Source organism: Euprymna scolopes, chromosome 1, assembly GCF_053919585.1.
Source record: "Euprymna scolopes isolate OS-2025 chromosome 1, ASM5391958v1, whole genome shotgun sequence".
In the NCBI taxonomy this organism is placed as follows: domain Eukaryota; kingdom Metazoa; phylum Mollusca; class Cephalopoda; order Sepiida; family Sepiolidae; genus Euprymna; species Euprymna scolopes.
Genome location: NC_136482.1, coordinates 180082536 through 180099552, shown reverse-complemented (window position 1 = coordinate 180099552; position 17017 = coordinate 180082536). Strand labels below are relative to the sequence as shown.

The 17017-nt window shown below is 32.5% G+C and overlaps 1 protein-coding gene across 25 annotated transcripts in view; it reads left to right on the top strand.

The window, feature by feature from the left end:
- Nucleotides 1-17017, top strand: part of LOC145277800 (neurofibromin-like) — a 345586-nt gene that overhangs the window by 89170 nt on the left and 239399 nt on the right. For all 25 annotated transcript variants that reach the window (XR_013868231.1, XR_013868216.1, XR_013868230.1 and 22 more), the window contains exons 3-6: nucleotides 4423-4506; nucleotides 9417-9485; nucleotides 11928-12049; nucleotides 12709-12815. Coding sequence is in view for 21 of the 25 variants with exons in the window: in XM_080129724.1 (XP_079985850.1) it covers nucleotides 4423-4506; nucleotides 9417-9485; nucleotides 11928-12049; nucleotides 12709-12815 (382 nt within the window). In the remaining 4 variants the exon portion in view is untranslated. The remainder of the gene's footprint in view (nucleotides 1-4422; nucleotides 4507-9416; nucleotides 9486-11927; nucleotides 12050-12708; nucleotides 12816-17017) is intronic.

Genomic DNA, 17017 nt, shown 5'->3' with positions numbered 1-17017 from the left:
TTGACTGTTACGAGCCACGTCTTCAGTTGATCATCATCTTGCACCTTCCCAGTAGCTGTGTTGGTGCTATTGCTTTGTGAATCGGGTCAGTTATGGGACGATAAAAGGTGTGCCAGAACTATCAGAGCCTCCTGATGATAAATACTTCCTCAAATCTAGGAGGCTTACATTTTGCGTGAATTATGGCATTCATGACATGGTCAGAAATACGAATCTTGAGAATGCGCTGGTACACCACCGATCGAATTTCTCCAGCTTTTAAATGTCAGCTACTCATAGGGGCTAAGTTTTGCACCTGTAGAGAAGGATAGTATGAACAAGGGTCTGTTAGATGCTGCACTTAGTCGTTAGCTGGATGTGTTTTTTACAACTAAAGGCGATTATGTATTACGAATGTAGATGCAAACTACTCTGATGCCACAACACTTCAGATGAACTTGCAACGTTCTCTTTGAATCATATAACATCGCATCTGTTTAGAGCATGCAGCAAATCAAAGTAACATCTGAGTGCTCATGCTGGCCGACTGACTTCTGTTTACATGTCAGTGTTCTGTGAATTTAAGTCATCAGATATATATTCGTGAATATACCCATTACTATATAACACTTCATCCTTTCGCTCTCCAGATATTCTTTAGAAGGTGAATCTTATTTTAGTTTTACCCAAGTTTTACAATCTCTTCTAATCAATATTTACTGGACTTATTTCTGCACAAAATATTATTCAAGTCTATAACAGCTTCCATTACTGACATATGGAGATGCGAGGGGACTTGATAAATACCATCATAGTAGCATTACAAGCGTATGCTCTATTTTCGTGGACATCAGCAATAATGTGCTTCTACAAGTTGTATCTTTTTTATTTGTGGGTCAATTTTTAAAAGAATTACATTGATGAAAAGAGAATAGAATAAGCATTCCAATGATAATTTATTTTTCTGTTATGCATTCAATATTTTTATGCTCCAAGTTAAAAATGAAAAAAACGGTAAAAAATGACGGCAACAAAAAGGGAAACTATTTTTTTCAATGTTTACATTTTATACGTTACGTTTGGACACATATGTCTGGGGTTAAATTTGATTGGATATGGCTGAAATTTTACAGGTTATTTAAACAAAGAAGTCCATCTCTACTGGTGTTTTATTTCTATTTTTATGACCACAGGAAGCAAAGTTATGACCGAGCAAATTGACAAAGAATATTTCAAAATTGATAGATAAATCGGCATATATCATCCATTTTCATATAGATAATAGTTTCAGAATTATTTTCATGTATAATATGTAAATATTTTATAATTATTGTGCGGAAATTTCTTTAAAATGTTATCTTTTATTATTAACAGAAAAACGGCTCGCTAATGCTAACATAATGCGCTGAGCTGACTAAAGTATTCTTAAAAATATAAAACTGTTTTTCTGCTTTCATCTTACTAGTCATTTTTTATTCTGAGTTTGTTAATTGAAAAAAATTTTCAAGTTTTCCAAATTTGATTTCCAAACAATACTATATTGAAACAGGGTTATTTATGCCATTTTTCGTGTTCGCTGTTTTTTTTCAGATTATTCTTTTATTTTGATTCCCCCCCCCCAACACACGGGCAACGCCGGGTATCCTCCCGCTAGTAACAAATAAAAGGTACTTGTGCACTTATGCTACCATGCTGAAATAATGTTATTATTTAGAAACCCATTCTTAACATGGGGGAGAGAAAGGGGGTTTTGTTAACTATTCTGTACTTTCACCTAACAATTAAAAAAGATATTGTAAAACTTGAATTTATTTTTAACTCATTCTCAAGACCCTTTTGAATCCGTAAAACAAACCCGCTTTTTTGTTTTTTTTTAACTGAGGATATCTAAATAATAATAATAATAATAATAATTAGGCGGTTCGATAAAGAATTTCATTGTGATGCAAATGTAAATTTTCACCTTGTTTCCACCTTAGCATTTTTCTTTAAAATAACTACCTTTTAAGGTTTCGGGTATGCTGAAAACGAATATCGCATTTAAATTTTCCACAAGTGAGTAGCTTTTCGGATATTAAGCAATTTCATTTCTTACATTATTGCTAGTGGCCATCTTTGTATGCGCATTTGTGCATAGTTTCTCGGGGTTGTGCATGTGCGTAGCAAGATGGCCACCAGCGATAACATAAGAAATGACATTGCTTAATATCTGGAAAACTACTTATTTGCAGAAAATTCAAATGCGATATTCATTGTCAGCATACCCTAAAACTTAAAAAAAAGTAATTATTTTAAATGTTAATGTCGAAACGATAAAAAATTACCATTTTATTTCTTTGTTTACATAATTGAATTTTCAGTAAAACAATAGAAATGACAAAAATTACCATCAACTGGTGAATATATAGTTGTTGCTTATTAGGATTCCTGGTATCCTGGTACTGTGAAAGTTACATTGAGGATTCATGTAGAGTACGATTTATGATTGCATCTCAGAAAATAGGGGTATATTTTGGGCCAGATAGAAAGGATTTACAAAATTGAAAATTGAACTGGTCCCAAAATGCATAAGTTCTGGTCAACTATGGGAATTTTACAGAAATCCAAAATCTATATGAAAAATTTTCTTTGATTTATTTCTGAGATTAATTCATATTGACTCAATATTTTTTTTTTCTTTGAAATACCGGCCATGAATGCTCTTTCGGCATTCAATGGCTACACCCCAGATCAAGCACTTCTTTGGTGAGGAGGCAAGAAAATTTCTATTCTCAATAAAGCTATATTTAAATACCAGTATAATACTTAGTTTTGTTCATGAATAGACACCCACTGTATGATACCATGCGCCAGTTTTAAAAAAATTGAAATTTGTACATATTAATTTATAATTCATGGCTTATGGTAAAGAGATACATCAGATTTGACTGCATAATCAGAAAGAGCACACAATTTTAAATAAGAGTGCCAAGTTTCATGAGAATAGATTGAAAAATAAATAAATGGTGGCAAAATTACCAAATTTCTTGAAATGTTGAGGTCTGTAATTTAGCCCACTTTTTCTAAAAAAAAAAAAAATGTCCATGGAAAAAGCATAAATTTTGGCACTTAAGATTCTCGTGACTTTTGAACTACTGATGGTATTTGCATGATTACAAACGGTTTTAAGCATCTTTTACATCTTTTCATGCAAGTTGATGAAATAACAATTATCTAAAAAGAAAAAATCAACTTGTAACGCTAATCATAGACTATGAAATTGACTATGCGGAATTTAAAATCTTTTGGATGCATTGTGTACATGCTATCTAGAAAGGTATGAACCCATAATTTTTCCCCACCTATTAAGTAATGATTGATGAATTGTATACAATACTTACAATTTGTATTGTTTCAACATTAAAAAAGTTGCAATGTTATAAAACCGTACACATCCAGTCAATGTTGACGTTTTAAGACACTAAAAAGATCATTTAATTATTAATTTCTTAGTTTAGTCTACTGCAAGTTATTAAGAATAAACTTCGTTAGTGGAGTACAAGATTGGTCTTTGAAGCTGTAGAGAAAATTGTAACGAGTGCAAAAATTACTTGCTTCGAAAATGTTTGCATGTTTTAGTTGCTGAATAACAGAAAAAAAATAAAATGGCAACCTCCAGTTAATTTTATTTTCAATAATTGCACAAGCTAACACAATTTCTTGTCAATCATATGCAAATGAGATGCTGTCAGTTTGAATAAAGCGCCTGTTTTTCAGAGACAGCCATTTTGGAGTATCGAGCTTTGATAGCAGTACATCAGGTTTTGGAGTAGCAAGTTTTGATAGCATTGTCAGATTGAACCCTGAACGTTGTTAGTTGAGAGTGCAGAATTGTTAACAATTGATAATTTAATCAAAACAGCAAGTTGGTTGATTATACAGTATGCTGTGATTGGTGACACTAATGATCCATTTGTAATTGTATACAATTTGTAGACATTTCCAATAAGGACTGTAATGGTTGAGATTGGTAACCATCGTTTCACAGTAACAATACCATAATGCCTCTTAATAATTATAAAATTGTTGAAATTAAATTTTATTTTTAATTGTTTTATTAAAATTTAAGGATATAGCTTTAATGAACATCTTTTAGGTGTAGTTATTGCTTCTCACCTACATTTTCATTTGGTCATTCTGATGTTTGGTAAAAAATACAAAACTTAAATGATTCCATCTGTAATTTAATGTTGGAATTTATATACACATTTCTGTAGAATTTGAGCAATTCTCTCCGCTTTACATTATAGAAGAATTTCTTCTAAAAATGTTTTGAAATAAATGTCTGTAAAGTTTTGTAAAATATTTTACATTTCTTTTCTAATTAATTTTTTTTATTCAAAAATTTGTTTTAAATATTTTTATTTGGTAAAGTTTATCTTAAATCTCCATTTTTATTTCCAGCGCATAACTGGGCCTGAAATGGAACGCAACTTCTATGAGTCCCAGTTAATTATTTTGGACACTTTAGAGCAAGTGCTTAATTCAGTAAGTATATTTATACATGCAAAGTTTTCAATATTGACACAAACTCTTCATATTCTATTTCATGTGTGTCTTACCTGGCAATCAAAATTGCTTCAAAAAGGTCTCTTAATGAACATTTTGATTTGCATTAATGTAGTTATTCATTATTCCACTTATTTTCTCAATACATGCATATGATGATGTTTATGGAAGTACGAAAGGTGGTCCAAAAGTAATACCTTCTATTTTTTATTCCGTTTGAATGGATCAGAGGGGATTGCAAATTGCATTATGATGACTGAACTTACACATCCATGACTTGAAAATTTTATCTTTATTGCACATATTGAGTGTGAGACTCTTAGCAAGCCACCTCCATCAGAGGTGTGCATCAGAAGCAGAGTGGCATCATTAAATTCCTGGAAAAAGTGCATTGAGCATGGTGGTGACTATGTAGAAAAATAAATTCTGGAACACAAAAGGTTGCTTATTTTAATGGTACCATTCCTGTCTTTATAGCTCTTCAACTTCTGGAGTTAAAAGAAAAAAGGTTTTAGGAACAACCCTTATAATAATCCAATGTAATGAAAAAACAAATTGTTTATATTAATATTTCATCCCAAATATTTCTCAAGATAAATTGAAAAATAAAGTTTAAATTTTTAAATACATTGTGTCTGACGTGGAAAGAATTTTTTTTTTTTTTTCAGACATGTAGATATTAGAATTCAAAATAGTTGCGGTACCTTTGAAGCGAAATTCATATTTTTTTCATTAATGTTATGTACAAACTTTTGAGAATATAGTGTAAAAATTGTTAGCCTTGATTTAAAATTAAGTTTTTTGGTTGGGTTAGGGTAGTTTGCTGATTATAGGAGATAAATTGTAGAAACCATTGCATTGTTTAACTATCAGTTTATAATGAGTGCTGAAGACTTCTTGAATCAGCACTCATAAACGAGATGACTGCTTTTACAATTTATCTCTTCTTGTTGACAGGAGCAACAAATTCCCTGACTACAACCTCCTGGAGAGGTATGAAAACTGGGAAACCTGTAGGCACCTCATGATGCCTTAGGACAGGATCCTGATGGCTAAGTAGTCTTGCCTGGCTGCATAAAGAGTCAAATGATTTTTAATGCTCTACTTTGACTGCACATAAGGTCAAAGAAGCCTGATCCGATTGATTAGCTGGTCACGTCATGCCCTAGTATCTATAAGTTCACCCCCCAATCGTATTATTCAATCTGGTTTTTCCTCCCAAATAGATACTGGAAGATGGTGGCTGAGGGTTCATCATGTTGGGTACAAAAAAAATAAATTACCCCTGCCAAAATGTAAAGTTTACTAGGAGCAATGATCCCACTCTCATGGCAAAATTTTCTTCTGGGAGTAATGTTTTCTAATAGTATAAAGTAATTATCCCACCTATAGGATTCCATTTGACAACTTTATTCAGCATTAAATAACTCATAAATGGTTGATATGCTGTTAACCAAATCTACGATTAATCTCCTTTAATTAGTGTATTAGCACGTCATCGTTTTCACATCTTAATTGGTAACTTAAAATGTTTTTTAGACAAGAACTAAATATCAATTCAATACAAAATATACATTAAACTGAAGAGTTGCAATAACTTGAAATGTATTGATTTAAAGTTTGAATAATTTCTATTAATTTCTATAATGAGTACTGTTGACATCTTTGTGCTTTTATTCTAATATCTTCCATCAAACATCAGCCAATTTCATATGAAAAAATGTAGTTTTTCAAAGTGAATTCTTTCTTCATGAACACAATTTTGTAAAGCTTACTAATTGAATATTTCGCTTAAACAAGAGATGAGAAAAACTAAACCAGGAAAGAGAATCATGAATAACTTTTTGAAAAAAAGCAAACAAACCCAATTCCTTTGAATTATGCTTTGAGAGCTAATAAGTTATTAGCGTTAAAATAACAATGTGAATCGTCATCTTCACATCTTCATGACGTTCTTAATAGAAGTTATCAAAACGTTTCTGTCCCCAGTTGCATGTTCAAGTCTTGCAATTGTTATGCCTGGGGTTTCATCATAGATATTGATGTGTACTGTATGTGAGAAATCCTTCTCAATAACGTTAAGTTATCTTATTCAAATCTTTCCTGTTGCCTTTTTGACTGATCGAAGTGCTTAATCGCTGCAATACCAAGCTTATATTTGTTGGCGTCTTTCTCCAGTGTTCTTTTTCGAGTCACTTGATATTCCTTGTGTGTTCAATGCTCCAAAGTTTACACTCGTTGACATGAAACAGCTGCAATAGTTTTCACACACATCCGGGGATATTCAATGTAATTTTCGATATTATCAAGTAAAGACATTCACCAACGTTGCAGTCACACAAACGATCCAAACTATTCTAAACTAATAAGGCTAGCTATTTTTACACCACATCCCAACAAAACATTGTATATAATGTTGCTTTGAGACATTCATTTCATAAATGCATCACATTTAAAATTTTTTTATGTCTGTTACTGTTCATAATTTATAAACTTGATTGTATTATATCTCCTATATAATATTTTGACTGCAAAAATTTCCCTCTGGACCAAAGTATTGTAGTTTTGCAATAACAGATGTCATATACTCTTTCATTATGTCTAAGCTTTTAGCCACTATTTTATGTAATTTTCGAACACAATTATAGACTCATTAAATTGTTATAATAAAATGCTACATTGCATTCTAGGAGCAACACCATCACAATCGCGACATATATAGAGGAAGGAGTCCCTATTTTTCTCTATAAATATTCCTGCCACTGCTACCAGTTGACATCGGGACTTATTCTACATTTTCCTATGAGATTTACATTGCCCCCATTGTAACTGGTTATTAGCTATATACACATAACATAATCTTTCCATTAACCGATTAAAAAATAATAAATTCTTCCTTTTCAAAATCCGCCCCATCTGATTAGCTGAGACTGGCCAATTCTATAATCCACTTCTTCATATAAATGAAGGTACAAGTACCATTATTTATTTTTCAATTTTGGAGCGTCTTTACAACCCTTACATGATACTATTTTTTTTTTTTTTTGGTGGGGGGGTCATTTGTTTTTTTTTTTGGGGGGGGAGAAGGTATTATATATATATATATTTTTTTTTTTTAAGAATTACTATTACTATGGATGTTTTACTTATATATTTTCCTACACTTACCTAGGGCTCATGCATGTTACTTATCGTGTCAACTGCTTAGAACCCATACACAATGCTATTTTTTGTTTTGTTTTTGTTTGTTGACAGACAAATCATTAAAAATAACTGTTTATATAAAACACGAAACCCAAAGGCTGAAATAAAATAAAAAAAAAAATGTTTTTATTATTTTTACATAATTGTTTTTTTTTTTTTTTTTTTTTAACTAAATTTACGCCAGTCGAGGCCACCATATTGCTTTTATATTCGGCCTTTCTAAAGTTTGACAGATTGGCCTTTTTATGGCCAAATTTAGCCTTTTTTATGCTGTTCATTAAAATGGTTCCATGAAATAGCATAAAAAGAGGCCAAATTTGGCCTTAAAAAGACCAATCTTTCAATCTTTAGACAAGCCAAATTTTAAAAACACTACGGCGGCCTCCAATGTCGTACATTTAGTCTCGTAAAAATGAATAAATAAAAACAATGAAATTTTTTCTGGTTTTATTACAGCTTTTGGGTTTAATGTTTTATATGAAAATATAATTTTTGTGTCTGTCAAATAATTTACGCCGCTAAACTACAAATTTACCCTAAATTACATTGCCTAAAGAAACACTTATTTGTTATATATTTTTTTTCTTTACTTCTCTTTTCCAGGCTCGTCAACACTGCTCAGACATTAACTTTTTTTTTTTTTTTTTGTTTTTTAGGTAGATTTTTACCTTAGCTCCACCCCACAATTTCCTTTAAAATGACAACTTTTATGTTTTCGACTATGCTGATAAAGACAATCTCTTTTAACTTTGGTGGAGACAAGTAGTTTTCGAGATATAAAGACATGCATTATGCACTGTAATTCAGTGGCCGCCAGATTTGTATGCAAGCGCGATAAACAAATCTACTTCTCTCTGCTTGACATTGCCAATCCCACAATTTGGGGGGGGGTAGTCTTTGTGGGTGGGTATGCTGACAACGAATATCAAAGTTAAATTTGGTAAATATTTTGACAACCCATCCCCCCTCCCTCATAAAATGGGGTGTCTATTCCGAAAGCCATTCTTACCATGGCAAGGTTGGGGGTGTCTATTCCAAAAGCCATTTTTAACATTAGGATGTCGGAGATTGGCTACCAACAACAACCATAGTTTAATTTTTTATGAGGAAGGGGGGGGAGCCAGGTTTCCATCAAGCATTGCTGGCTTATGGATCCTGCTTGTATATATATAAATTCAAATTTTTATCAAAGTTCACATTGATTTAAATAAGAGATGCCCAAGGAAGCATAATAAATGCATAAATCTCCATATTTCTTACATCAATATAGGTCTTATTGGTTCCATGATAAGATATTCAAAATGTTGCTGTAAAACTAAAGTTATTCAAAGTGTTAATATTGATGAACTTAATTGTATTTTCTTTTATCAGTTTTGTATATTTCATTTTATATATATATGTGTGTGTGTGTGTGTGTGTGTGTGATATACAAAGAAGAAATTTTTTTTTTACATAGGCATCACCACTTATCAAGGCCAAGAGGCCACTCGAGGATAAGGTTAAAGAGTGTACAGTAGAAATTGGAATATATAGTAATCGTTAGTAAATGGAAATTCGGTAAATTTGTTAACAAGTGGAACGGCTCATCAAGAACTTGTTTACGTTAGACTTGAAGACAACCATATTGTAGTCAGAAACATGAAATATTTTGATTTAATGCTAACATTTCCATTTCTCTTGTTCAGCAACCAAAAGATACAACACGACTAGACGAAGCTATGTATGTCAAATTATTGTTACCAGAAATCTGCAAAGTAAGTCCTGTTTTTGTTTTTACATTTTTTATCTGTTTTTCACATATTCTCTGCATTTTAATATTAAAAAAATGTTTAAATAGTATAAAAAGGATTAACAATTTTCTTTTTGTTCCTATTTTTATAGAATTCATATTGACTTAAATACAGAAATTTTACAAATCACCTTATCTATTATATTGCTTACATGTTAAAAATTATATTGCTTACATGTTAAAAATAAATGGTACGGATTAAATGAACCATAGTAAACAATTGGTGCCTTCCCTTTGCACGTTGGTGTAGTAGTTGATGAAAAGGCTTGATCTATTTATGTGCGTTTGATTTGAAAACCGCATGAGTGTGCAACATGGTCTATTTCAAGAACTTATGTTTTATGTTGCGATCTGATAGCCGAGTGGAAATGACAAAGTTTTGTGAAAGTTAAAAGCACAGTTGGTCATGATATAAAAACCACATGGCATGATACATTTTGTGTGGCCGCAAGGATTTGATCAGGCAATGCCAAGTAGATATAAAGCATTAAATTTTAAGTCCATGCTCCAGACAATAGAAGAAAAGCTGGCAAATTATACGCTCAGAGTATTAGGCAAATTCTGCATCTAAATTTAGTGATGTTAGCCACATTCATGACTCTAGCAAAACATCCAAACTTGCTATATTTTGCAGAATATTACAAAACTCTTATATTTAAAAATTAATCTTGAATCTGTTAACATGAATTGCTTTGTATTTGTATGTTTAACATCGGCAAACGTTAACATTTACTTCATGGGTTCTTATTCCAAACTGCAATAAACACTTTAAACAAAGACTCCTAAAACTTTGATTTTAATTATGAATTGTAGGATATTTTCATTGCATTACTCAAAAGATATAAGCACTTGGATTGAACAAAATAAACTTGATTACCTTGGCAACGGAACCAGATATTGTGAACAATTTCATTTTGTTTGACTACTACTACTATTACTACTGCTACTACTAAATATCAACAACTAAAGAGAAAGTAGGAATGGACTAGGAAGGAAAATAGGTTAGTAATGGAATACTAATACAAAAAGTAGTCTCCCATAAAGATGTTGCCGAAGATGTAAGGAGCATATGGCACGCATCAACAGACTTTCATGCAACAATATGAAGGATTGCAGACCAAGCAAAGACCTATCCTTAAAAGAGGATGGATGTTGGAAATAGAACTTATGAAAATAAGTGGAACGGTAAATCAAACAGAACAGGAAATAACCGCAATGAAATCTCATAAGTAGAAATCGAGCACAACCCAAATTCATTCTACTTTGATTTAATTCAAGAATTTATATGCTGTGACATGTTATGACATTCTTCTTACATAATTAAAATGTCTCTTTACTTTTATATTATTACTAGCACGGCTACCCAGCATTGCCTAGGGCCATAGAAAATTAAATAGATGTTAAATAGTGCTAAGTTTCTCACACAGCCCCAGAAGAGAGATTCCTTTTTATGTGAGGAAAAAAAAAAAAATTTAAGGGACCTTCAAGGCTCTACTGAAAGCGTCAAACAAAATTTAGAATCCATCCAGAGCACTACTGCCCTTTATATAATAGATTATGATTAGTAGTAGTATTAGTAATATTATTCTTTATTATTTTTACAAAGAAGTAGACTTATTTTGCTATGTAATTTTCATATGTTTATAGTGTATACAGAAATACATAAATTACAAGTCACTCTAGCTCTATTCACACTGACCTTGAGAAATATTAAGAAGAGAAATACATAGCTTAGAAAAGGATGGATGGATAACTTGTTCAGTTAATTATGAAGTACAGCTAAGTAGAACAATTACAATTTTTTTTTTTTTTTTTAACATAACTGGATCTCAGAAGTAAATTATATTTTAGTATGTTTTGTATTAAAGTATAGAGGAAAAAGTCTTTAAACAAACGTTAACTTATATTTAGTTTTCAATCTGATAAGTTCAACTTTGTCAACTAAGCTCCAACCCCTGTCCCATCGCCACAATGTTGCATCTCTGTGCCTGTGTTACAAATATTTTAATGGAATATGCTCTGATGAACTCGTTGCACTTCTGCCCCTTTAGGTACATATCCCCAACAAACCTGCTTAGCAACAAAATCTCACCCCTTCACTGTTGAGATCCCTAAATGCCAGAAAGCTTTCTACTCTAATAGTTTCTTCCCTTGAACAGCTAGACTTTAGAATTTCCTTCCTGCTATCTGCGTCACTGACTGTACTGATATGCAAAAGTTTAAATGTAAACCAGCATTTTGTTAATCTTGACTAGACCTGGTCCCAAATAGTAGCCTCTTTACGTTAAAATGGCGATATGCCTTGCTAGGGGTGAACGCGAGTAGAAAAAAAAAGTATAATAATGGATTGTTAATGGAATATGAAAAAAATATTTAAAAAAAAACAAACTTTTTTATTCCATTTCAGTTTCTAAACTATCCTAATGATGCCACCTCCCTTGCCCTACAGCTAAAAAATTTGGCCTCAAAAGTTCTTTACGCTCTTAGCCAAAACAATTTTACTGCTGTTTTTAATAGAATCTCAGCCCGGTAAGTTTGATTATATTAAAATTCTTGTATATTTTGTTTTAAATTTTTTTTTCTTTGTCTTTGTTTTCTTAAAAATTCTTTTAATTTGAATCATTGCAAGATGGTTTGTAAAATGATTTTTATACAAAAAAAGTATATATTCAAACAACCGAAACGTTGTGAAAATAAAACTCATGATGAAAATAGGAGTCTGAAAAATTCAAATAATACAATCAATCCTCATCTCAAAAATTTAGAAAGATAAAAATTTGAAACTTGACAAAAAAATTTGTTTGAAAATTAATAATAAGCAAATACAATCATTTTCTTTAAATTCTATTTTCTTTAATAAAAAAATTTTCTACCTTATCAATTTTCGTAATTTTTGGATATAATCATCTTAAAAATATGAGGAATATGTAGATACCATTGTTTCCATGTGAAATTCAGTTTTACGATTTCCAAAATTTTGTTCTCATAGTGTAAAAGCATTGAAAATTATCTTCTGCTTTTCTGATTCTTTTTTTTTTATGCGTAAAATTCACGATTGATTTTTGATGATGAAATGTTAAGTTTTTTTTTTCATTGTAAATTTTTCTAAAATAAAATAACCTTTTTATAGAAAAAATTTTATTTGCACATTTTACTCGATACATTGTGATTTTCTTTTTCTTTTCAAGTCTGACGGCACTATCCACATGCAATGAGGATCAATCAGATATGTCCGATTTAGAATTAATACAACACATCAACGTGGATATCGTGCGGCTTATCAAATTGTTAAATGGTAAGGAGTTTTATAGTTGAACTGGTTTTATCATTCATTGAAAAAAGATTTATGAAAAAATTTTCTGATGTTTACTATTCAAAGAATTATTTTTAGGAAATAGTCAATATTATAATCACAATCAATATTACAGTCATAATCAATATTAATAATTCATGGAATAAGTTTTATTATAAATCTGATTCTTCAGACTTGGAATTAATATTTCCTGTTTTGTTGTAACTTCCAGTTTTTGTCATTTCCCGTGATAATTATTTCGGATCGATAATATTTGTACAAAATTTCTTGGCTCTATTAAAATGTGTCTAGTTTTTTAAACAATTAATTGATTCCACATAGAAAACATTGTCTTGTAGACCATTTGATACACATACTCTGCAAAAAGCAAAATTGTACTTGCCAATATTCAGCGTGCTGCTTTGCAAATATGGTTTCCTACAATTCCTTTCACATTTTGAGAAATTTTATTCATTCTTATTACTTTATTGAACTTTCTCAATATTATAAAATAGCAAAATCTAATATAGCATACTAAACTGTTGTACTTATAACCAAGAATAACAAAAGACTTGCCAAAGCAGTCAAATCTTTAGTTCTAAATCTTCCCCTATCCTTGACAGCTAACAATGCCTTTGTTTTCACATCATCAATATAAGCAAAACATAACACTTCTACTTATGGGGTCAGCACTCTACTCTCCTACCATAGCAGTTTTATAGGTGTGAAGCATACTGTCGAGTGTTCTGTGATTTTCATTTTGAACAATTGGCTGGAGTTTTGTTGTGGACAGAAAATGGTTGTTCGTCTTTCTGAATTAGTTGATGTATCAGTCTTGGAGATCATCATTATTATATTCAGTTTAACAACTGTTTTACATGTTGGCATGTATTGGATGCCTTTTAGAAATTAACTTCCAAGCTAATCTATCTCTGACTAGGTCTATATTTATCCCTCTTTTATTCAAGTTTATCTTTATCACTTTCTCCCACGCTATTCTTGGTCTTCTCCTGTGTACTGACCCTGCTCCTTTGTTTTGCATCTACTAACCCAGAAATTCTCATCCATTCTTTCAATGTGGCCAAACTAACAAAGTCTCCTGTTTTGCAAATATCTCTCTATACTGTCCAGGTTTAATCTTCCTGTTAGCTCATCAGATTTGATCTTAAGACTTGCATTACACATTCATCATATCATTTGTCTTTATGCAACGAATGCCCTTAAATCATCACTGGCCATGTTTTGTTTTTGTACATTATCACACAATATACACATGCCTAATAGACTCTTTGATCAACAGTGGTAACTCTGCTAGTTAATAATGACAACTTTCTGAGCTTACTCCATCAACTCCTAATTCTATCACACTAGTACCTGCTCCACTCTGTGCCATACTAGTATCACCAAGATAACAAATTTTCTGAACACTTCTAACTTTGCCATCCACACATTTTCTCCATATTTGAGTTTGCATTTGTTCCTGTTGTCATATTTCATGTGCATAAATTGGTTTTCCTCTCTGAACCGACTTAATTCCACTGCATTTATGCATTTAATGCCTGCATGTACCACAGAAAAATTGTTGCACCTGAATCCCTTACGTCAAATTGAGCATGAGAATTTTCCTCTTTCTGTGAGATTTCCAACACTTCAACCACTAATCAACACTTTTTGTCTTGATGACATTCACTTTCAACCTTTTACTTTTCCATAGCATTTAGTTTTGAACTTAACAAATAAACTGTCCATTGTTTCACAGCTAAGTAATAAGTCATTAGTATACCGCATCTCTTTTGGACAACCAATGCAGAACTATCTGGACAATACTTTCAAGATACCAATGAAAAGCAACGGACTTGGTATAGAACCTTGGTGCTCTCCCATTTTAATAGCAATCCACATGGACAATAAAAGGCTTTAGATAATCACAGATTTCAAGGGGCTTCTGCTAAAATCGTCATATTTTAAAAACCAAAGCACTTAAAGTTCTCAAAATACCACCATTTTGTTCGGAAATGAATAAACTTTTAAATTTATAAATATGAATGTACATTATATATTTTAAGAGTTTTAAGCAAATAAAGTGGTAAAAATCTGAACATTATAAAACAGTGTTTTCAGTAAGATTTTATAAAGGTTTTGTAAAGATTTTGTAGGATTTGTAAATGCTCATACTGCGTTTATATTAATTTTGTCATGACATTTTGAAACTAACCAGAAGAGATGTCACTTTAATAGTTTCCTGAACAATTTATTTCTCAATTCTAATAACTGGTACCAATACTGCTTCCACAATTTCTAGTTTTCTCAGTTCCATAATAATAATGTCATTTCCAAGCTTCCCTCCGGTCCTGTTCATTTGTTGCCAACATTCCATTATTATTACTGGCCCTGTCGGTGGGGCATTAGAATACGCCGACTGCCCCCCTGCAAAGGGTAAAAGTCCCTCAATGGGGGTCCTGGATATGACCTTAAACTATATCCAGTGGTGAGGCCCCAGCTTGTGGGCTTTGGGGAGTGTGGAGCCACCCTTTAATTACCATTGCTCCCAGGTCCACTCTGACCCGGAGTGGTAGTACCTGTTAGGGTCCCAACTATGGGTTAAATAGAAACCGACGTGAAAACAACAAATATATTCTATTAAAGAAAATTTTCTTCAAAATCTTTGGATTCGGCATTAAATAACCCGAAAAAGGTTGATATGCCGTAAAACAAAAACAACCAACCAACCATTATTATTTCAAATGCACTTCTCTCCAACAATATTCATGTGTCTTTGTCATTTGGTCATCCCTTTGCAGTAAATCAAGAAATCTGACATGCTCAACCTCCTTTTTTTGTACGGTTTCTTTTGTTTTCCTTCTTGCCAACAAATATATTTCTTTATTCACTAAATCCTTTCTCCATTAATTCCAACATTTTCACTTCTCTTGGATACCATTTGTTCATTCCACCATCATGTCACATAATGTCTTGGAGGCTCTTTTAGTCTACCAACAAATCTGCCCTGTTACCTCCAACAGTGTATATTTCAATCTCTTCCACTTTTCTTTAGTCAATTTAGTAACCAAAATCTCCTTTGTTCTGTCTCTAAACTAAAGCACTCTTATTTAAATTGTGTGCTCTGTGTGATTATACAGTCAAATCTGATGTATCTTTTTTTTTTCTTTTTTTTTTTTTTTTTTTTTTTTTTTTTTATTCAATTTTCACCCCAAACAAGGCACAGTGCCACTTTGAAGCAGGGGGCTACTATCAGGGACTTAATTAGCAGGGTCATTATGAAGGGAGATGAGTAGAAAGATGTTTGTTAACATTACACTTGAACTTCTACATATCAGTGCAGTTGGGAAAGCAGAATCCCGGAAGGGAGTTCCAAAGACCCGCAGTTCTGGGGAAGAAGCTATTGGAGTAAAAGGCTTTCTTGCACCTAGGGATCTCTACTGTAAAAGGACGAGACTTAGTAGCTTGTCGAGTTTGTCGGGGGTAGTTACGTCGGGGAGGTACAAGTGTTTGCAGTTCATCAGAGCATTCACCATTAAAGTATTTGTAGAACAGGCAGAGGGATACAACATCTCGTCGATGGGACAGAGGCTGAAGCCTAGATGACAGTTCAGGACCTATCAGGTTGGCAACTCTCTTTTGAACCCTGTCCAGGAGCAAGAGACAAGCAGCAGATGCACCAGCCCAGATGTGACAACAGTACTCCATACATGGGCGAATGGTGGCCTTATAGAGGTATAGGATACTGTCAGGCATAAGTAGTTTTCTAGCATGGTAGAGGGAGCCAACCTTCCTTGCAGCAGCCTTGGCAGTGCTCTCAATGTATCTATTCCAGTTCATATTCCCTGTAAACGTTAGGCCGAGGAGTTTAAAAGAAGTACTTTCAGGCAATGTGTTCTTGGCCGTTTCTATTGGTGGTAGAGAAGGTTTCTTGTAGTTATTGAAGGAAACAAGCTTAGTCTTAGCAGCATTGAATGTGAACATCCATTTTTGTCCCCATTCCACTACAGATTGGAGGTCATCCTCTAGTGTTTCTGCCATTTCCTTGGATATGTGTTCATTTGTTTTCCCCTCATATCTGTTATAGATAGTGGTGTCATCTGCAAATATACCCATCTCCGAAACAATTTTATCAGGGAGGTCATTTATGAATATCAGGAATAATAGAGATCCAAGGATAGACCCCTGAGGTACTCCCGCATTTA